The sequence below is a fragment of the Molossus molossus genome, unplaced genomic scaffold (genome assembly GCF_014108415.1).
Source record: "Molossus molossus isolate mMolMol1 unplaced genomic scaffold, mMolMol1.p scaffold_m16_p_7, whole genome shotgun sequence".
In the NCBI taxonomy this organism is placed as follows: Eukaryota; Metazoa; Chordata; class Mammalia; order Chiroptera; family Molossidae; genus Molossus; species Molossus molossus.
Genome location: NW_023425401.1, coordinates 41,070,873 through 41,094,084, shown reverse-complemented (window position 1 = coordinate 41,094,084; position 23,212 = coordinate 41,070,873). Strand labels below are relative to the sequence as shown.

Here is a 23,212-nt window from a genome sequence, read left to right as displayed (position 1 = left end):
CTTCCTCAGCATGTAGCAAGCCTTCTGATCTGACAGTCCATGGTTTTATTTGGTTTTGTTGCGTTTTAATTCATCGTTTCCTTATTCTCTCTTGTCTGTATCTCTCCTATATATTCTATGTATCTTCCACACATCTGGAGCTTCTACTAGATGAATACTGAATAATCCTCTATGTTTACAGTAATAAAGGGTTGGCAAACCTTTCCCCTCTGAATTTTATTTCTCATGTCATCTCTGTGTATGTTCTTTTTTTCCTAAGGAAACCCTATATGTATGGAATGAACCAAAATGGTGCATGAAAGGAGTTTCTTTGCCTGAGAAAAAGTTGTCAACCTGCGAAACAGTTGACTTTTGGCTAAAAGTGGGAGCAGGTGTGGGAGCTTTCACTGCTGTTTTGCTGGTGGCTCTAACTTGCTATTTCTGGAAAAAGAATCAGAAGTAAGTAACCTCATTGGAGTGACCATATAAGAACTGAAGGATCTCTTTTGTTGTGAAATTTTTAGACTTAATCATTATATCCAGTAGTTTCTCTCAGAGACACAAGGTGCTTTTCCTTGTGAGGGATTTATAGGAAAGGCCTTTCAGAAGACAAATGGAAGTCATTGTTATTCTGATAATGTGGAGATCATAGAACATTAGAGATTATTGACTTAGACTCATTTAATACAAAACGAAAACAGAGGGTCCAGGTTACTCAGGTGTCAGATCTGAAGGCAGATTTCCTCTTTGTCTATTTTTCTTGTCATTATATGATGCATTCTTACCCCAACTTTCCTTTTTTACTATCTTGTCGGCAGATATGTGTGAAGAAACAGACTAACTGTATAAGCAGATATCACCTTTATTTACCCAAGGACACTAAAAATCTGGAGTTGATTATTGAGTCTGACTTCTGATTTTATATTGATGTGTTACATGATTTACTCTTTAAAAATGACTTATGTGTCAGTGAGATTGTGAAAGTTCTATGTTATCTTAGGACAATTGAAATATTTAGTTGTTTTTTTTTTTTTTTTTTTTTTTTTTTTAATAGAAAAGAATGAGTGATAGAGAGAAATGCTAAAGACCAAATAAATTGCCTGTATGGTTTTCTTAGCCTTATGACCTAAACTTTGGAACACTCTATAGTGAGTTAGCTTCCAAATATTTATAAATTAAGAAAATGCATTTAGACCTTACAGTTTCTCTCCCCCTCCTAAGTTCATAATTGGATAATTTAATCAATGTCAAATAATTATAGAATTAACTGTGTTGCACTGATTCTCTGAAATCCTGGAAAAGATATGTGTGCAGATGGTAGATAAATGAGAACATATAATGTGATAGCTGTAGGTGAGGGAAATTTGTTGGTAGAACAACTATACTACAAGGCAATTTAATGAGTGGGTATATGACCACCTAAAATAAGTATTAAACCTCTACTTTACCTATCTGTTTATTTGTTGCTACTTAGACTGGAGTACAAATATTCCAAGTTAGTAATGACAACCAACTCAAAAGAGTGTGAACTCCCAGCTGCAGACAGTTGTGCTATCATGGAAGGAGAAGATAATGAAGAGGAAGTTGTATATTCCAATAAACAGTCATTACTAGGAAAACTCAAATCCTTGGCAACAAAGGTAAGAGTGGAATTTTAACCTGGTATTACTGTGTATTTGTAAGTTAGGGGCCATATTAACCTAATAGTGGCATTCATGCAAGTCCTGTCATTCAGCATGTCTTTATCTCTGTCAGCATTTATCCAACAAAAATACTCTTAGAAGTAAATACAAGACTATTCACTGCAGCATTGTCTTTGCTGGTTAACTAAGCAGAAACTACCCTAACTACCATCAGTATGATGTTAGATAAGACATTTTCATTCATCAAAGTAATGGAATACTGTGTAACTCTGCAGCTATTTAAGATAGAAATACCTATGTCAGTAGGTCCAAGATAAAGTGAAAACAACACAGACTATCACATTTCTATTAAATATATATTTATGTTGGTATTTGCATAGCAAACTACTCATAGTAGCTGCTTTTTTAAAAAATTAATTGATTTATTTTTGTTACAGATGTTTTGCCTTTTTCCCCCACTGATTCCCCACTCCCACTCCCTCCCTGTCCTGTCCCCAGCTTTGTTGTTCATGTCCATTGTTCAGGCACACATGCATGTAAGTTCTGTGGTTTATCTCTCCCTCACCATCCCCCCTTCCAGGAATTGTCAGTCTGTACCCCACTTTCACATCTCTGGGTCTACCTCATTTCTATGACTGGTTTGTTCACTATATTCTACAAATAAGTGAGATCATATCATACTTCCCTTTCTCTGTTTGGCTTTTTTCACTTAGGATAATACTTTCCAGGTCCCTCCATGTCATCTCAAAGGATAAGAGATCTTTCTTACAGCTTCATAGTACTCCACTGTGTATATGTACCACACCGTTTTAAATCCATTAGTCTACTGATGGAGATTTGGGTTGTTTCCAGATCTTAGCTATTGTAAATGGTGCTGCTACAAACATGCTACATATATTCTTTCCGATTGGTGTTTCAGGCTTCTTAGGGTATATTTCTAGAAGTGTGATCACTGGGCAAATGGCAGTTCCATTTTTAATTTTTTGAGGTAACACCATATTGTTTTCCATAGTGGCTGCACCAGTCTTCATTCCCACCAGCAGTGTACTAGAGTCCCCTTTTCTCCACACCCTCGCCAACACTTGTTGTTTGGTGATTTGTTGATAGCGTCCATTCTGACAGGTGTGAGGTGATACCTCATTGTTGTTTTAATTTGCATCCCACTGATGATTAGTGATGTTGAGCATTTCTTCATATGTCTCTTAGCCATTTGTATGTTCTGTTTGGAGAGGTGTCTATTTAGTTCCTCTGCCCATTTTTTAATTGGGTTCTTTGACTTCCGTTTGTTGAGTTGTATGAGCACTCTCTATGTATTTTGGAAATTACCCCCTTATTTGATGTATCATTGGCAGTTATGCTCTCCCATACAGTGGGTAGCCTTTCCATTTTGATGATTGTATCTTTTGCTGTGCAGAAGCTTTTGAGTTTGATATAATCCCATGTGTTCATTTTCTCCTTTGTTTCTGTTGCCTTACGTGATGTATTAGGTGATGAAAATTCTGCTGTGTATGATGTCTGACATTTTGTTGCCTACAGTTTCTTCTAGGATTTTTATGGTTCATGAGTCACATTTAAGTCTTTTATCCATTTTGAGTTTATTGTATATGGTGTAAGTTGATGGTCTAGCTTCATTTTTTTGCATGTAGCTGTCCAATTTTCCCAACACCATTTATTAAAGAGGCTGTCTTTATGGTATGCTCTTGCCTCCTTTGTCAAATATTAATTGAGCATATTGCCTTGGATCCATTTCTGCATTCTCTGTTCTGTTTTACTGGTCTATATGCCTGTTCTTGTGCCAGTACCAGGCTGTTTTGATTAAAGTGGTTATGTAGTATAACCTGAAATCTGGTAATGTGATCCCTCCAACTTGTTCTTCTCTTTCAAGATTGCTGTGGCTATTCGAGTCTTTTTTGGTTCCATATGAACTTTTGAAATATTTGTTTTAGTTCTGTGAAGTATGTCGTTGGAATTTTGATGGGGATTGCATTGAATCTATAGATTGCTTTGGGTAATATGAACATTTAAATGATATTAATTCTTCCAATCCATGAACAGGGTATGTGCTTCCACTTTTTATATCTTCCTCTATTTCTCTTTTCAATGACTTGTAGTTTTCTGTGAATAGGTTCTTTATTTCTTTGGTTAAGTTTATTCCTAGGTATTTTAACTTTTTTGCTGCAATGGTAAATGGGATTGTTTACTTAGTTTCTCTTTCTGTGAGTTCATCCTTGGTGTATAAGAATGCATCAATTTCTTGACGTTAATTTTGTATCCTGCTACTTTGCCAAATTCATTTATTAAATCTAGTAAATTTTTGATGGAGTCTTTGGGGTTTTCTACGTATAGTCCTCTGTGAATAATGACAGTTTCACTTCCTCCTTTCCAATTTGGATCCCTTTTATTTTTTCTTCCTGTCTGATTACTGAGACTAAGATTTCCAGTACTATGTTAAATAAGAGTGGCGAAAGTGGGCATATTTGTCTTCTTCCTGTTCTTAAGTGAAATGCTTTTGTTTTTGCCCTTTGAGTATGATGTTGGCTGTAGGTCTTTCATATATGGCCTTTATTTTTTTATTTTATCCTCACCCGAGGACATTTTTCCATTTTTTGTTCAGATAGAGTGGGAGCGGGAGAGAGAGACAGAAACATTAAATACATCAATGTGAAAGGGACACATCAAGTGGCTGCCACCCGCACGACCCAACCAGGGCCGGGGACAAACTGCAACCAAGGTACATGCCCTTAGCAGGAACCATATCCAGGTCTCTCTGACTGCAGGCCAACTCTCTAACCACTGAGCTAAACCGGCCAGGGTATATATGGCCTTTATTAGGTCAAGATATGGTCCATCTATTTCCAGATTGCTGAGCATTTTTATTTGAAATGCATGCTGGATTTTGTTGAATGCTTTTACAGTGTCTATTGATATGATCATATGATTTTTATCTTTCATTTTGTTTATGTGGTATATCACTTTTATTGATTTGCAAATATTGTATCAGCCTTGCATCCCTGGGAAGAATCCCATTTGGTCATGTAAATAATTTTTTGGATGTATTACTGGATTTGATTTGCTAGTATTTTGTTCAGGATTTGGCATCTATGTTCATCAGGGATATTGGCCTGTAGTTTTCTTTCTTTATAATGTCTTTTTCTGGTTGTGGAATTGGAATTATGCTGGCCTCATAAAATGAGTTTGGAAGTCTTCCTTCTTCTTGAATATTTTGAAATAGTTTGAGGAGAATTGGTATTAGTTCTTCTTTGAATGTTTGGTAAAATTCCCCCGTGAAGCCTTTTGGCCTCGGCTTTTGTTTGCCTGGATAGTCTTTATTACATCTTCAGTGTCTTTTGTTGTTATTGGTCTGTTCAAGTATTTCTATCTCTTCCCAGTTCAGTTTTGAGAGACTATGTGTTTCTAGAAATTTGTCCATTTCACTTAGATTGTCGAAATTGTTGCCTTTTAATTGTTCATGATATCTGTTAACAATCCTTTGTATTTCTGTGGTGTCAGTTATTATTTTTCCTCTTTCATTTCTGATTTTGTGTATTTGGGTTCTCTCTCTTTGTTTTTTTGATGAGTCTAGCTAAGGGTCTATCAATCTTGTTTATCTTTTCAAAGAACCAGCTCTTTGTTTCATTGATCCTTTGAATTGTTTTTTTTGGTATCCATGCAATTTATTTCTTCTCTGATCTTTACTATTTCCTTCCTTCTACTTGTTCTGGGTTTGTTTGTTTTTTTGTTTTGTTTTTTTCTGTTTGCTTTCTAGTTGTTTAAGTTGTGAGGTTAAATAGTCTATTAGAAATTTTTCTTGCTTCTTGAGGTAGGCCTGTAGTGCTATGAACTTCCCTCTCCGAACTGCTTTCACTGCATCCCATAGATTTTGTGTTGTTGTGTGTTCATTTGCATTGGTTTCCAGAAAGTTTTTAATTTCTTCCTTGATCTCCATGGTAACCCATTCATTGTTCAATAACATACTATTTAGCCTCCATTTGTTCAAATGTCTTTGCATGTTCTTGTGGCAATTGATTTCTAGTTGCATGCAGTTGTGATCTGAGAAGATGCTGGATATGATTTGAATCTTCTTGAATGTGTAGAGACTTAGTGTGTGCCCTAACATGTGGTCTATCTTTGAGAATGTCCCATGTGCACTTGAGAAGAATGTGAATTCTGTAGTTTTTAGGTGTAATTTTCTGTAGATATCTATTAAATTCATTTGGTCTAGCACTTCATTTAGAGTCTGTGTTTTCTTGTTAATTTTTTGTCTAGAAGATCTATCCAGTGGTGTCAGGGGGTATTGAAGTCCCCTGCTATGATTGTATTGCTGTTGATTTCTCCTTTGAAGTCCTCCAAAAGATTTTTAATATATGTTGATGCTCCTAAATTGGGTGCATATATGTTTACCAAGGTTATATCTTCCTGTTGGATAGATCCTTTCTATATTATGTAGTGGCCTTCTATGTCTCTAGTTATGGTATTCATTTTGACGTCTACTTTACCAGATATGAATATTGCTACCCCATTTTTTTTTCCTTTCAGTTTGCTTGAAAGATTTTTTCTTTTATCCCTTCACTTTCAACCTATGTGAGTCCTTTGTTGTGAGGTGGGTAAACAACATATATATGAGTCATGCTTTCTTATCCAGTCAGCTACTCTGTGTCTTTTTATCGGAGCATTCATATCATTCACATATAAGGTGATAATTGATATGCACTTATTTATTGCCATTTTTGTTTAGTGTGGTTCTATTTTTCTTTCTATTTTTTCTACTAATTACGGCAGTCCTTTTGGCATATCTGCAGTGCTGGTTTGGTGTTAATATATTTCCTTAGCCTTTTTTTTTTTTTTTGTCTGGAAAACTTTTTATTTGACCTTCTATTTTGAATGATAGCCTTGCTGAATAGAGTAGTCTTGGATTTAGATCTTTGTTTTTCATGACCTTGATTACTTCATGCCACTCCCTTCTGGCCTGTAGTGTTTCTGTAGAGAAGTCAGCTGAGAGTCTTATGGGGATTCCTTTGTTGGTAGCCCGTTGCTTATCTCTTGCTGCCTTTAGGATTCTCTCTTTGTCTTAATTTTTGGCAGTTTAATTACTATGTGTCTTGGTGTGGGCCTATCTTGGTTCTTCATACCTGGGGCTCTCTGGGCTTCTTGCACTTGAATGCCTTCTTTCTTCACTAAGTTAGGAAAGTTTTCTGTCACTATATATTCTCTAACCCTTGCCCATTTTCTTTCTCTTTGGGGACTCCTATGATGCAAATGTTATTATGTTTCCAGTTATTCCATAGTTCTCTTAAGCTGTCTTCCTCGTTTTTTAATTGTATTTTCCTTTTGGTTTTCTGATTGGCTTATCTTTTCTACCCTGTCTTCTCATTCACTGATCCAGTCCTCAGCTTCCTCTACTCTGCTGGTTAGTCCTTCCAATGTGTTCTTAATTTCTGCTATGTCATTCTTCATTTCCACTTGGTTGTTTTTCACTGTTTCTATATTTTTACTTATGGTGCTGATGTCCTTACTCATGCTGTTGAGCTTCCTCAGGATCATGGCTCTGAACTCTACCTCTGATAATTTGCTTAGCTGCATTTCATTGATCTCATTTTTGATAGAGTTCTCTTGTTCTTTCATGTAGGATTTGTTTCTTTGTTTCACCATTTTTGCTATCTCAGTAGGTTTTGGAGCCTGCCAAATTTTCCCTGTGGGTGTTGGTGTTCTGCTGTTTGTGGCTCCCTCTACTGGTTTGGATAAGCCTGGGTGGGCCCATGTTAAACACCACTGTCAATTGTTACTTTCCTGGGTAGATTTGCAAGCCCAGGAAAGGTTCAGTTATTCTCTAGTTTTTTCCTAGTGGCTAATAGTCTCAGTTACTTAGTGCCTTGGAATGTAGCCCTGGTGTTCTGCATAAGAGGATTTCCTGAGGGTAGGATAGATGCTGGTTATTAATGAGCCTCAATTTGCATTTCTTTGCCTCACCTGGGAAAGGCTGAATCTCCGGGAGGTGGGGTTGGGCTGCTGCTTTTCCCCACAGCTCAGGGAAGAAGCACACTGGCCACCGTCCTTTGTGGCCACTACTCAGCAAAAATTCTGAGTGCCTTCCAAATCCCGGGTGTCCCCACCGAGCTCCAGCCCAGTCTGCCCTCCCTCTGTCGTAGTCCCCAGGTGAGTGGCTATGGCTATTTTAGCACTGTGTCCTGGCTGTCTGCACTGTGCAGTGGGCTTGGTCTTTATTCCCCATGGGTGCTGCTCACAGCTAAGACTGCTGCTGTCCGTGGGCTCCCAACCTGCCATCCTCTCACACCTCTGCATATTCTACCAGTGTCCCTGGTTATATGGTTTGGTCCTGCAGTTTTTCTGTTGCTTTTTGCCAAGGATTTGTCTTTATTTCAGTTTTAATTCCCGTTTGGTCCTGGGAGATAGTCTTTGTAATTTCTATTCACTCTGCCTCCATTTTGACTTCCTCTAAATCTATCTTGTGTGCAGCCGGGTCTTACAGACCTTTCTGGTGCCCCTGCACCCTGCATGTCCTGCGGGTAACTGTATAGCACAGTCTCATTGGGGATCCTGCTCTCTGCCTATGTTATGGGCTGCTGGGTCACACAGGCCTCTCTGGTGCTTCAGCACCCCACGGGCCCCATGGGTAACTAGATTTCACAGTCCCTGCTGGGTTGCACAGGCCTCTCTGGTGTTTCAGCACCTCACAGGTTTTACAGGTAACTAGATAGCACAGTCCCTGCTGGGTCGCACAGGCCTCTCTGGTGCTTCAGCACCCTGCAGGTCCCATGGACGGGCAGCTGGATGGCATCAGTCTCTCTGGGGCTCTGACTTTCCACTGCTCCTTTGAGCTACTGGGCAGCACAGGCCTCTGTGGAGCCCTGGGTCCTGCTACTGGCCACTGGGGAGTGCTGCTGCCCTGTGGGCTCAACTCCTGCTCAGCTTTTGCTATAGTTTTTGGGGATGGGTCTTAGCTACTGGTCTTTGTTTCTGTTGCCTGGGGATGGATGTCTGCTCCCTAGCCTCTGTTGTTGGGGGTATATCTAGACTCCAATCGGGCTGCTACTATGGGCGATGGTAGCTGGGCTCTGGGCTATCTGTGTTTTTTGCGACTAGCACCTTGGAAGCTCCACTACTGTGCACTGGTCTGTGCTGACATAGAGCGTACTGGTCTGATGGTGCAGGTGTGCTGGTGGGCTCAGGTTGCTGGGCCCTGGCCGCTCTCACTGCCTCTTCCCAGGGAATACCTGGGTTCTTCCAAAATGGTAGGACCTCTCTGAGGCGCAGGGAGAAGCGCTTTGAAGGGCTGCTAACCGAGGTAGCCGGCTGCTTTATTCCACAGCACAGGAACCTTCTGCTCCGTGGCTCTGCACTGCACGGGTTTGGTCATCCACCTTCACAGTCACTCACACTCTCTCACACACTCACCCCCACTCTGGTCCTGCCCGCTGCCATTTCTAGTAGCTGCTTTTTGACAGATTGAACTAATGGTTGTCTTTTGTCTTTGAAGTAATACATTTCTGTTATGTTTGCATTTTCACAAAGAAAATGCATCATAATATTAAATAAGAAAGTTTTAATAAAATATCTCATGATCATTTATGCTTTTCTTTAAAAAAATTTTATAACTAGATTGCTTCATGAAGAGGAAATAAAAGTTATATAAACTGTTGAGGCCCTGACTGGTTTGGCTTGGCTATTAGAGTTTCAGTCTGAGGACCAAAGAATTGTGGGTTTGATTCCAGTCAAGGGCACATACCTTGGTTGCAGTTCGATGCCCAGCCCTGGTTGGGGTTGTTGGGGATGCAACCAGTCCATGTGTCTCTTTCACATCAATGTTTCTGTCTCCCTCCCTCCCTCCTTCTCTCCCATTCTCCCTCTCTCCCTTTATCCCACTCTAGCTGAAAATCAATGGAAAAAAAAAAAATCCTTGGTGAGTATTAAATATACTCAAAAAAACTGTTGAGGTATTAAATGGACCTTATCAGATGTTATCACATTTGTTGGCTTTGATATGTTTACTGTATCCAGACAGATAACATGAAGCCTTAAATATTATTTGTAAACACATTTTATTGACATTCTTCACCGTTGATTTAAAAGATGATAAATTATCAGTTTATCCACTCAAGATTAAACATAGACTCAAACAGAAGAAAGAAAATGCATTTAAAATGATTTTCAGAAGGAAGGACAAGTGGCAAAAGATGACATTTATTGAGTGTTTTAGTAACCAGTTCCTTTTACTTTCCTAATTTAAGCACATACATATATTATAGAGGATTATTTAAAAATAAAATGATAAACCATATTCTTCTTCTGTTAAAGGTTATTTAATTTTTATTTTATTCTTATTTTTTAATCCTTACTCAAGGATATGTTTATTAATTTGAAACATCCATGTGAGAGAGAAACATTGACGGTTGCCTCCTGTATGCATCCTGACTAGAGAGCAAACCTGAAATAGGTGTGTGCCCTGACCAGGAATCGAATCCACAGCCTTTTGAAAGTGTACAGGACAATACTCCAACCCACTGAGCCACACTGGCCAGGGAAATTTTTTTTCTTAATATGGTAATTTTTCTTTTCTTAATATGGTAACTATTGCTATGAAATAATGAATATGTCAAGAACTGACATTTACCCTATTTCCAAGCTCACATGTGAACCTGTCTTAGTTTCATGAACACTTTAGGAGACATTAGATCCTGGTCAGAGACAAAGGACATTTAGCACTCACACCAGAAGCATTAACCAGAATATCAGCATTTCTACCAGTTCCCAAAGCTCCACTTGCCACAGGGCTATGTGAGCAGGAAAGATGACTCTTGCACACACAGTGACATGCAGTGCAAGAAAGAAACTCCGCTTTGTGAACCTGAAACTTTTAGAGTGGGCAGTAAACATCCCTGTCCTTTGAACCAAGGAAAAATATTGTTATTGTACTGGATAGGTAGCATGCCTCTTCATTACTTCAGAGGGAGGGACTATTTCGAAAACTGTAAGCCAGCCTGCCCTTTGCTCTGGAAGGAGAAAATATCTTGTTTTCCAAGGCTGGTTTTTATACAAAGATCTCTGAAAGGGTAGTTTAATCAAAGGGAAATCAGAGTCTTATAAGATGTGCAGAAATGCAAGGGAACCATGGAGAAATGTATTTGCAAACCTTGTTTCTGAACCATCTTTGCTTCTGGTGAATTTTCCCATTAGTATAGCACTCCACTGACTACTCTGATTAATTGACAGGCTATAATCAAATCTGGTCAATTTGCTTCATACAGCACTTAAGTAAAGCTACTACCAACAGAAAACCAGTCAGCAAGGTGAGATCAACCTGTTTATTAACCTTGATCATAACCCAGGGACCCAGACCCAACTATCTGAACAAATCCCATAAACCATCAGGGTCCACCTTAGAAGCTAGGGGGCTTTCTCTCTATGTCTCAGTATTGACCTTTACGGTCAGCCTGAGACCTTTTCACAGGCACCAAGATCTTTTCTCCATAAGATTCAGGAGGAAGAGGGTCAAGTTAGTTTTCAAAAATTTGCAGAGCCCCAGTATAGGTTATACTTTTGTCTTCTTAGATTGTGGTAGGGGAATTTGGTTAGTAGTGTAGTCAACCAAGTGGTTATTATCCTTTTCATCTAGTGTGATTACAATTCAACAAGACAGTCCAGGTAATATTTTAGTAGTTGCACAGACTCTGGTGGTCCTCAAGGAGGAAATATAGGACAATTATTTTGTCCATAACAGTGTGTGGACAGTGAGTTGGTATTAACCTGAATGCCTTTGATAGCAGAAGTGATGTTATTCATTCATTTATTTAGCTAAAGACAGAGACAAATTTTGTACCACCTTTACAACTAAATAACTGCCCATAACGTGAGTACAAATGACAAGTCAGTTATTCCTCTAGGAACCTCCACTTAGTAACCAAGAGTAATCTGGTTTTGGAAAGATCCTTGCAGTTGTCTAAGAGGTATGTGATCTATTGGTAATGTCTCCATAAATAGTTAAATTATGACCACTCCTAGGGTTCAAGTGCAAGCTGCCATATTTTGAGGAGGGAAGGAAGACATGGTGCATCTGGAAAGAAAGTATTATTTACAATTGTTGGGGACACCGAGCAGAACCGACATAGTTAGGCAGTACAGATTAGCAGTGCCTTCAGCCTCCTTGCTGCAGGGTTCCTCATTCATCCTAAATAATTGTGTCTCTTCCTTTTCTTTGGGGAGACTACCTGAGTGCAGTAGGTCCAACTTTTCCTGTTTGTCCGTGCCTCATACTGGTTGGTATTTGTCCACCTCATGGAATGACTGAGTGATGGCTGTGAGAATAGATGAATTGATTGTTGTTATTCTGGGGCAGGAGCTGGGGCCAGCCCACACTGTTTCTGATAGATTTCTCAGTAGGTTTAAGGAGAATGGCAAACAAATCATTGTTACAGCATCTGGTGGATATGGTAAACCCAGTAATCAGTTAAGTTTAAGGCACTTACAACATTTTGAGAAGGGAACACCAAGGCATTTTCCTTTATGAGAAGGTAACAGGATGCCTCCTAGGGTCTAAGGTACCTCCTTCCCAGGTGCCTCATTATCAGGCTGCATTGTTGTTGTTCTGCCACAAAATCGGTTTGTTCCATTTTAGTAGCTAAAACTTCACCTTATTTCCACTCATCCCCTACTGGCACCTAGACCTATATTCCAGAACATTCAGATGAAAGAGGGACAAGGGTATTTTTAAAAATGCATGGCAGCCAGTGTGTCCCTCATCTTTGTCCATGTAGGCATAGGGGAACTTGATGAGCAGTGTATTCAACCAAGTGGTCATTATCCTTTTGATCTAGGATAATGGCAATCCAACAAGATGAATGACTAAACCAGAATTCTAGTTGAATCTTCTAGGCTCCTTTCTAGAGGGGCTATCACCAGGAACATCCTGGCAGTAAATAAGGACACCATACCCAGGAGTGGTCAGAGCAGAATCCTGGATTTTCATATGATGTATATAACCTTATATGGAATCAGACAGTATCTTTCCCCAGTTTCCCTTTCCATGGAGTAGCCAAAAGGAGATGATCCCTTTCTGCAGACACCATATTTAATAACCAGACTGCCCTACTAAGATGTGTGTCCAGGAAGAGGTGAGGGAGATAGAGCAGAAATCTTTTTAAGTCAATTTTGGAGAAGGCCATTCCAATGCTCAGTAGTACCATATGCCTTTGGAAGGCCCTCTACTCTCAGCCCATCACTGGCTAGGTTTTGTGATAAAAAGGAAACCATTGTCAGACTTCCAATTGTCCACGAAGCCACAAACATTAAGCAGATTTGTTTCAAGGGCCATAATGGTGAGACTGGAGTTAGCTGATCAGACTGGAACAGCACAACACCATATCCTGACTAGGTAGGTGTCATACATGGTGAAGCACCAGTATAGACCAGAGAGGTGGACAAAGGTCTGATATAATCCATTTGCCAAGACAAACTGGTAAACTTTTTGCATGATTCCCAAGTCTGGCATGCTTTGATAACCTCTGCATCAGAAAAATAGAGTATTTCATGCCTAGTCTGTACTAGCAGATTCATTGCTATGCTGGGCATTTGGGGCAGACTGTCTAGTGCCATCTCTATCAGATACTTAATTCTATTTGGTATTTTCAGATGATGGGACCTTACTGTTGGCATCAACATGAGTGACCCAGATTATCTAATCAGCACCTAAGATTTTTCCCCAGGGTTTTCAGTCCCAAAGAAGGATGACTAATATTCCAGTCTGTAGTTTCCCACATGTCAGGCCAGACAGTTTACTGACCCTATAATAGCTTAAGTCAGTAAAAATATAGCAAGTCTTATCAAGAGATATATTGACCACAGCTATGAGAATGGCTTTGGGTTCTTTCCATGGAGCTGAGCAATCTTGTAGGTTTTCAGTTATGCATACCTGGTCCTGAGATAGCTGCAGAAGTTAGTGGGCACCATTGTGTTTCAGCTCAACCAAACCATCAGTGAACTAGGTCCAGCCAAATAGTAGAATATCAATTAACTAAGGGCTCCATGGAGCTAATAACTTTGTTTTGATTGGTTAGATAGGGGATAAGGTTTCTCCCAAAGGGTATGCTGCCATATTTTCATGTAAAGCTGAGATGCTGCTTGGACCAGACAAGCTGTATCCTAGAATATCCCACTTATATTTGACAAGTGAAGCTTCTTGTGCCCTTTCAACCTTGTTGACTCATCATGAGTGGGACTGTCAGGTTTATAGAGTCACAGGTGTGCAGGAAAATGGCATTAAGTTTTGACAGGAGCTCAGTAATAAGCAGGTGGCTGTTTTTTTAAGAGTGCCCATGTCAAGGAGGTGATGAGTCCAAAACCCCAAAGGATGTGTCTGGGGGAAGGCAGCTTCCCATTGCCAGAGTTTCTAATGGGCAAAATCATTAATTATAGTGAATTATATCACAAAGGGGTCATTAGGGTTGTGAGGCCAATAAGGTAGAGAGCATGACTCAGCTTGCTGGACAGCTTTTAACACAGCCTGTTAGTTTGGGCCCACTTCTTGGTGTAGCTGATAAAAAAAAAGCAAGTAGAATACTCAAGTGAGGCCATACTGCTTCCAATTGCAGAGTCCAGTGATGTGCTGCTTATTTTTCTTTGACTGCTGGCTAAACTTAGCAATGTGGATCTGCCCACTTAATCTCAAGGAATTTATCTTAGCAGGTCTCTGGATTTTGTGGGGGTTGATCAGCCATCTCTGCTGGCAGAAGTCTGAAAACACAGGCGAGACTGTTAAGACAGACTTCTGACTTGTCACCAACAGGACAACATTTATATAGTGAGAACTTTGAGCATCAGAAGAGGTATTTGTCCACCTCATGGAATGACTGGCTGTACAATCCTTACTCACACATTTGTTGCAGATAGCAGAGGAGTTAGGACCCCTGGGGTATCCTCCATGTGGCTGCTCTTGATCAGGGGAATATCCTTTGATATTTATGAGATGAGGAAGTACAAACACATATCATCAATTCCTACTACATATTCAGATGTAGAAGCAGCAACAGCATTTTTTTCTAAATTTTTTATCCTCATCCTCACCCGAGGACATTTTTCCATTTTTTGTTCAGGTAGAGTGAGAGGGGGAGAGAGGAACAGAGAGAAAGAGAGAGAGAAACATCGATGTTAAAGGAACACATCGAGTGGCTGCCACCCGCACAACCAACCAGGGCCGGGGACAAACTGCAACCGAGGTACGCACCCTTAGCGGAAACCGAACCCGGGTCTCTCAGGACCGCAGGCCAACGCTCTAACCGCTGAACCAAACCGGCCAGGGCAACAACAGCATCTTGAACAGGCATGTAGAACCTCTCGCACAAAGTCACATTACCTTTCCTTCCCCACTGCAAACCTTGCTTAAACCCTATTTGTTGAATCTATGTATCATTTTATTGACTTGGGGCTTGACGTACATATTGTAGTCTTTTTTTTAAAAAAGGAATCCACCGTATTTCTTGCTCCCATGTCAAAACATCTCAGTTAATGCCTGGTTTTAAAATAAAGGGTAGGGAAAATGTTCAGGTGGGGCTGATCACTCATCTATCAAGATTCTTTCAGATCAGTTTCGCATTCTCCTGTGACCTTCCACCTTGTAAACCCAATCTGGAGCAGTAAGAGCTCAAATACTAGTCATTGCCACACAGGGTTTTCCTGTGGGAATTAGTCCCAGGAAATTTCCCAGAGAAAGCCAGATCTCTGTTATTGTAGCCAGGACCCACTATAGAATCTCTGAGGTCTCTTATTTTATTTTTTATTTCTTCTGAGGCCTTTTACTATCATTTTTGAATGGCTCTAAAGTTGACATGATGGGCTGCAAGTGCCTTAAGATAGCCTAGCTGTTGCCATTCTTACTTAAGCATCACTGAGTCCTGCCACAATCATCTCCAAAGTGAACCAGCCAAAGTACCAACAATTTACCTAGTTTCTGCCCATAAGTGGATTTCATTTTGTTTTAATGCTTATTATAGGTTTATGTGTCTGTAACTGTTGTCAAAGAGGGAGTGAAAACTTTTTTTTCTTTTTTTTTTCTTTTTGAATTTCTTATTTATTTTTTTGTCACAGATATTTTACCTTTTTACCCCATTGGCACCCCCCACCCCACCCCACCTCCGCCCCGTCCCCGGCTTAGTTGTCCATGTCCATTGGTCATGCATACATGCATGTAAGTTCTGTGGTTTATCTATTCCCACCCCCCCACCCCCTCTTCTAAGGGATGTCAGTCTGTGCCCTACTTCCATGTTTCTGGGTCTACTGTATTCCTCAGACTGTTATGTTCATTATATTCCGTATATAAGTGAGATCATGTGGTATTTGTCTTTTTCTGCTTGGCTTCTTTCACTTAGGATAATACTTTCCAGGTCCCTCCATGTCGTCTCAAAGGATAAGAGATCTTTCTTTCTTACCGCTGCATAGTACTCCATTGTGTATATGTACCACTGCTTTTTTATCCATTCGTCTACTGGTGGACACTTGGGCTGTTTCCAGATCTTAGCTATTGTAAATAGTGCTGCTATGAACACGGGGGTACATATATTCTTCATGATTGGTGTTTCAGGCTTCTTAGGGTATATTCCCAGCAGTGGGATCACTGGGTCAAATGGAAGTTCAATTTTTAATTTTTTGAGGTAGCACCATATTGTTTTCCATAGCGGCTGCACCAGTCTTCATTCCCACCAGCAGTGTATTAGAGTCCCCTTTTCTCCACACCCTCGCCAACACTTGTTTGATGCTCTGTTGATGGCGGCCATTCTGACAGGTGTGAGGTGATACCTCATTGTTGTTTTCATTTGCATCTCTCTGATGATTAGTGATGTTGAGCATTTCTTCATATGTCTTTTGGCCATTTGTATGTCCTGTTTGGAGAGGTGTCTATTCAGCTCCTCTGCCCATTTTTTAATTGGGTTCTTTGTCTTCCTTTTGTTGAGTTGTAATTTCCAATATATTGGAAATTAACCCCTTATCTGATACATCATTGGCAATGATGTTCTCCCATACAGTGGGTTGCCTTTCCATTTTGATGATTGTTTCTTTCGCTGTGCAGAAGCTTTTTAGTTTAATGTAGTCCCATGTGTTCATTTTCTCCTTTATTTCTGTTGCCTTAGGTAATGTATCAGTGAAAATTCTGCTCCGTATGATGTCCGAAATTTTGTTGCCTACATTTTCTTCTACAATTTTTATGGATTCACGGGTCACATTTAAGTCTTTTATCCATTTTGAGTTTATTTTTGTGTATGGTGTAAGTTGATGGTCTAGTTTCATTTTTTTGCATGTAGCTGTCCAATTTTCCCAACACCATTTATTAAAGAGGCTGTCTTTACTCCACTGTATGCTCTTGCCACCTTTGTCAAATATTAATTGAGCGTATTGCCTTGAGTCCATTTCTGGGTTTTCAGTTCTGTTCCACTGGTCTATATGCCTGTTCTTGTGCCAGTACCAGGCTGCTTTGGTTACAGTCGCTTTGTAGTATAACCTGATATCTGGTATTGTGATCCCACCTACTTTGTTTTTCTTTTTCAAGATTGCTGTGGCTATTCGGGGTCTTTTTTGGTTCCATATGAACTTTTGAAGTATTTGTTCTAGTTCTATGAAATATGTCGTTGGTATTTTGATGGGGATTGCGTTGAATCTATAGATTGCTTTGGGTAGTATGGACATTTTAATGATGTTAATTCTTCCAATCCATGAACAGGATATGTGCTTCCACTTTTTTATATCTTCCTCCATTTCTTTTTTAAATGACCTGTAGTTTTCTGCAAATCGGTCCTTTGACCCGACCTGCACAAGCAACGAGGACTCTAGAGGGGGAGTGAGGATGAGGAGGGACAAGAGACACAGAAATGGAGACAAGACAGGGCTCTGATCAAGTCTAGTTTATTCTGGGGAGATCCACACTATATATAGGGCAAGAAGCAGAAAAACAAGAACATTTGTTGCCAAGCGATGTTTGTGGTAACCACCCCAAAGTAAATATCAGGTAAATATCTCTGATCAAGTCTAGTTTATTCTGGGGAGATCCACACTATATATAGGGCAAGAAGCAGAAAAACAAGAACATTTGTTGCCAAGCGATGTTTGTGGTAACCACCCCGAAGCAATTTCAAGTAAATATCACGTAAATATCCCGGGTAGAACAAAAGATAAACAGAGCATAACTGGCTGAGTAAATAGTTCCTTAAAGGAATGCAGACACATTGTATACAGAGGTATCCTGCCTTTGGGCAGGAGATGGCAGAGCAGATTTTAGCAAAATGGATGCCATGTAAACAGTCTCCCACAGTCCTTTACTTCTTTGGTTAAGTTTATTCCTAGGTATCCTATTTTTTTTGCGCGATGGTAAATGGGATTGTTTTCTCAGTGTCTCTTTCTGTGAGTTCATCATTGGTGTACAAGAATGCCGTCGATTTCTTGATGTTAATTTTGTATCCTGCTACTTTGCCAAATTCATTTATTAAGTCTAGTAGATTTTTGATGGAGTCTTTAGGGTTTTCTATGTATAATATCATGTCATCTGCAAATAATGACATTTTCACTTCCTCCTTTCCAATTTGGATCCCTTTTATTTTTTCTTCATGTCTGATTGCTGTGGCTAAGACTTCCAGTACAATGTTAAATAAGAGTGGCGAAAGTGGACATCCCTGTCTTGTTCCTGTTCTTAATGGAAATGTTTTTAGTTTCTGTCCATTGAGTATGATGTTGGCTGTAGGTCTTTCATATATGGCCTTTATTATGTCGAGATATGATCCCTCTATTCCTACATTGCTGAGCGTTTTTATCAGAAATGGATGCTGGATTTTTTCAAGTGCTTTTTCAGCATCTATTGATATGATCATGTGGTTTTTATTCTTCATTTTGTTTATGTGGTGTATCACATTTATTGATTTGCGAATATTGTACCAGCCTTGCATCCCTGGAATGAATCCCACTTGGTCATGGTGAATAATTTTTTTGATGTATTTCTGGATCCAATTTGCTAATATTTTGTTCAGGATTTTGGCATCTATGTTCATCAGGGATATTGGCCTGTAGTTTTCTTTCTTCGTAGTGTCTTTTTCTGGTTTTGGAATTAGAATTATGCTGGCCTCTTAGAACGTGTTTGGAAGTCTTCCCTCTTCTTGCATTTTTTTAAATAGTTTGAGGAGAATGGGTGTTAGTTCTTTTTTGAATGTTCGGTAAAACTCTCCTGTGAAGCCATCTGGGCCTGGGGTTTTGTTTGCTGGGAGAGTCTTGATTACCTCTTCAATTTCCTTAGTTGTTATTGGTCTGTTCAAGTTTTCTATGTCTTCTGGGAATAGTTTTGGGAGACTGTGTGTTTCTAGAAATTTGTCCATTTCGCTTAGATTGTTGAATTTGTTGCCATATAGTTGTTCATAGTAGTTGTTAACGATCTTTTGTATTTCCGTGGTGTTGGTTGTTACTTCTCCTCTTTCATTTCTGATTTTGTGTCTTTGGGTTCTCTCTCTTTGTTTCTTGGTGAGTCTAGCTAAGGGTCCATCAATCTTGTTTATCTTTTTGAAAAACCAGCTCTTTGTTTCATTGATCCTTTGAATTGTTTTTTTGGTCTCTATGTCATTTATTTCTGCTCTTATCTTTTACTATTTCCTTCCTTCTACTTGCTCTGGGGTTTTCTTTTTGTTTGCTTTCTAATTCTTTAAGTTGTGAGGTTAGACAGTCAATTAGAAATTGTTCTTATTTTTTGAGGTAGGCCTGTAGTGCTATGAACTTCCCTCTCAGAACTGCTTTCGCTGCATCCCATAGATTTTGTGTTGTTGTGTGTTCATTTTCATTGGTTTCCAGGAAGTTTTTAATTTCTTCCTTGATCTCCTCGGTGACCCATTCATTGTTTAATAACATGCTATTTAGCCTCCATGTGTTGAAATGTCTTTGCATGTTCTTGTTGCAGTTGATTTCTAGTTTCATGCCATTTGATCTGAGAAGATGCTTGATATGATTTCAATCTTCTTGAACTTGTAGAGATTTAGTTTGTGTCCTATCATGTGGTCTATCTTTGACAATGTCCCATGTGCACTTGAGAAGAATGTATATTCTGTAGTTTTGGGGTGTAGTTCTCTATAGATATCTATTAAATCCATTTGGTCTAGTGCTTCATTTAGAGTCTCTGTTTCCTTGCTAATTTTTTGCCTAGAGGATCTATCCAGTGCTGTCAAGGGGTGTTGAAGTCCCCTGCTATGATTGTATTGTTGTCGATTTCTCCTTGGAAGTCCTCCAGAAGATTTTTAATATATTTTGGTGCTCCTATATTGGGTGCATATATGTTTATCAAGGTTATATCTTCCTGTTGGATAGATCCTTTCAATATTATGTAGTGGCCGTCTTTGTCTCTAGTTATGGTCTTCATTTTGAAATCTATTTTATCAGATATGAGAATTGCTACCCCAGCTTTTTTTTTGCTTTCCATTTGCTTGGAAAATTTTTTTCCATCCCTTCACTTTCAACCTATGTGAGTCTTTTGTTGAGAGGTGGGTCTCTTGTAAACAACATATAGATGAGTCATGCTTTCTTATCCAATCAGCTACTCTGTGTCTCTTTATGGGAGCATTCAATCCATTTACGTTTAAGGTGATTATTGATATGTACTTATTTATTGCCATTTTTGTTTAGTGTGGTTCTATTTTTCTTCCCATTTCTACTGCTAATTACAGCAGTCCTTTTAACATTTCTTGCAGTGCTGGTTTGGTGCTAATGTATTCCCTTAGCCTTTTTTTGTCTGGGAAGCTCTTTATTTGATCTTGTATTTTGAATGATAGCCTTGCTGGGTAGAGTAGTCTTGGATTCAGATTCTTGTTTTTCATGACTTTGATTACTTCATGCCATTCTCTTCTGGCCTGTAGTGTTTCTTGTGAGAAGTCAGCTGAGAGCCTTATGGGGTTCCCTCTGTAGGTAACCTGTTGCTTATCTCTTGCTGCTTTTAGGATTCTCTCTTTGTCTTTAATTTTTTGGCATTTTAATTACTATGTGTCTTGGTGTGGGCCTGTTTGGGTTCTTCTTACTTGGGACTCTCTGTGCTTCTTGAACTTGAATGCCTTCTTCCTTCACCAAATTAGGGATGTTTTCTCTCACTATTTTTTTGAATATATTCTCTATCCCTTGCTCATTTTCTTCTTCTTCGGGGACTCCTATGATGCGAATATTATTACGTTTCCAGTTGTCCCATAGTTCTCTTAAGCTGTCTTCCTGTTTTTTTAATAGTTTTTTCCTTTTGTTTTTCTGATTGGTTGATTTTTTCTACTCTGTCTTCTAATTCACTGATCCGGTCCTCAGCTTCCTTTACTCTGCTTTTAAACCTTCCAATGTGTTTTTCATTTCTGATATATCATTTTTTATCTCTTCTTGTTGGTTTTTAATTTCCAATTGGCTTATTTTCAGTGTCTCTATTTCCTTACTCATGCTGTTCAGCTTTCTCAAGATCATGGCTCTGAATTCTAGCTCTGTTAACATGCCTAGTTGCTCCACATTGATCTCATCTTCGGTGGAGGTCTCTTGCTTTTTCATTTGGCTTCTGTTTCTGTGTTTCACCATTTTGGCTATCACTGTGGGCTTTGGAGCCTGTCAAGTTTTCCCTGTGGGTGTTGGTGTTCTGCTGTTTGTGGCTCCCTCTCCTGTGTTTAGATGAGCGAGGGAGGACCCTCGTTGAACAACACTGTGAAGTCTTACTTTCCTGGTTAAAGTTGCCAGCCCAGGAAAGGTACTGTTATACTGTAGCTTTTTGCCTGGAGGCTAGCAGTCTAGGTTACTTGATGAGTTTTGCGTTGTCAGTTGATTGAAAAGCTCCCTCAGGGTGCTTAGCACAAGGGGATTTCCTGAGGGTGGGGCAGATGCTGGTTGTTAGTGAGCCTCAATTAGCACTTTAATGGCCCACAGGGTGGGGTTGGATCTCTGAGGGAGAGGCTGCTGCCTCTCTCAGAGCCCTGGGAAGGAGCAATGTGGCCACCGTCCTGAGTGGCTGCACTCAGCCAAAGTTCTGAGCACCCTCCAGATCCCGAGTGTCCCGACACAGCTCCAGTCCAGTCTGCCCTACGTCTGCTGGAGCCCAAGGTGAGTGGCTGTGGCTGTTTCAGCCTCTGTCCCGGCTGCGCTGTGGAGCCGCCTGGGAGTGTAACCCGAGGGCGCCGCTCACAGCTAAGGCCGCTGCCCACCGTGGGCTCCCAGCCCCCATCTGGCGCCTTTGCAAGCCTACCAGGATGGAGTCAGTGTCCCTCGTTATATGGTCCTCCAGGCTGCTTTTCTGTTGCTTTTTCCCGTCGATTTGTGTGTGTTTTAGTTGTAATTCCAGTTTGGTTCTGGGAGACTGTGTAGCTTCCGTTCACTCCGCCGCAATTTTTTTCCGCTCCCAAAGATTTTGAAAACTTTTTTTTCCATTAGGATTTTAGTGTTAGTTATCTCCCTGGGGCACCCCTGAAGCTGATTGCCTGATTGGTGAGGAAATCCTCCTGCCCAGAGGAGAATGAACAACATCCAGGTCACGATTTGGGACCTAACTGTGAACTCTTTAAACCCACTTTCCAGTACTTACACTGCAACCACCTCCCCAGCTCCTCTTCATTTCCAGGCAATAAAGTAGAAGATTATATTATTGCCTGGTTGACCATGTATTTTGATCAACATGTTTGCTACCAATTCTCATGGGCTTTCATCAAATCTTGCTAACTAGTATGTGGAGGTGTCATTCTTCGACTTCCAGAAAGATACCTCTGTGTCAGTTTCCCATCCTCATCAGCAAAACAGTGAAGAACTGTGAGAACTATGAAATTTCACTCTACTTGTTATCCAACAAATTAACCTATCATACTTTCAAGGACACTTTTGAAGGTGTGTCTTGGGTCAGAGACAAAATATACTTATTACTCAGAGATATAGCAGTAACCAAAATGGCCATGTTTGCTTTGGTCCCTATACACACAGTGGGTTAGGGTATAGAAGAGGAACCCTTAGCTTGGGGAACCTGAATGTTTTATAAGAGGCAGTAAGCTTGTTTGCCATTTGTTTCAGAGAGGAAGACACTATCTCTAGCTTTTAGGACTATAAGCAAACTTTTCCTTTGTTCTAGTAGGAGACATTATTTGTACCATCCAAGGCTTTTGTTATATAAACATCTCTGATATGACTATCTAGGAAGAAGGACAACCAATCTCTTCCTCACAACACATGCAGAAATACAAGACCCATGGAGAATTATTTTCCATCATCAGTTTACTCAGACTTCTTACCTAGATTGATCTTGTGATTTCCTGTTTATGAGGGCATTACCTTATAATAAAAGAAGCATTTAGGGCCCTGACCAGTGTGGCTAAGTGGTTACAGTGTCAGCCCACACACCGAAGGGTCAAGGGTTTGCTTCCTGGTGAAGGGCACATACCTGGGTTACAGGTTCTATCCTGGGCCCTGATCAGGGCCCATGTAGGAGGGAACCAATTGATGTGTCTCTCTCTCTCCTCCTCACACCCTTCCTCCCTCCCTTCCATTTTCTCAAAAACTCAATGGAATAAAATAACCTTGGGTGAGGATTAACAAAACTAAACAAAAACAAAAGAAGCATTTAT

At 40.0% G+C, this 23,212-nt stretch overlaps 1 protein-coding gene across 1 annotated transcript in view; it reads left to right on the top strand.

The window, feature by feature from the left end:
• Positions 1 to 23,212, top strand: part of ELAPOR2 (endosome-lysosome associated apoptosis and autophagy regulator family member 2) — a 211,648-nt gene that overhangs the window by 179,845 nt on the left and 8,591 nt on the right. The window contains exons 20-21 of the mRNA XM_036247350.1: positions 260 to 438; positions 1,454 to 1,619. Of these exons, the coding sequence (XP_036103243.1) occupies positions 260 to 438; positions 1,454 to 1,619 (345 nt within the window). The remainder of the gene's footprint in view (positions 1 to 259; positions 439 to 1,453; positions 1,620 to 23,212) is intronic.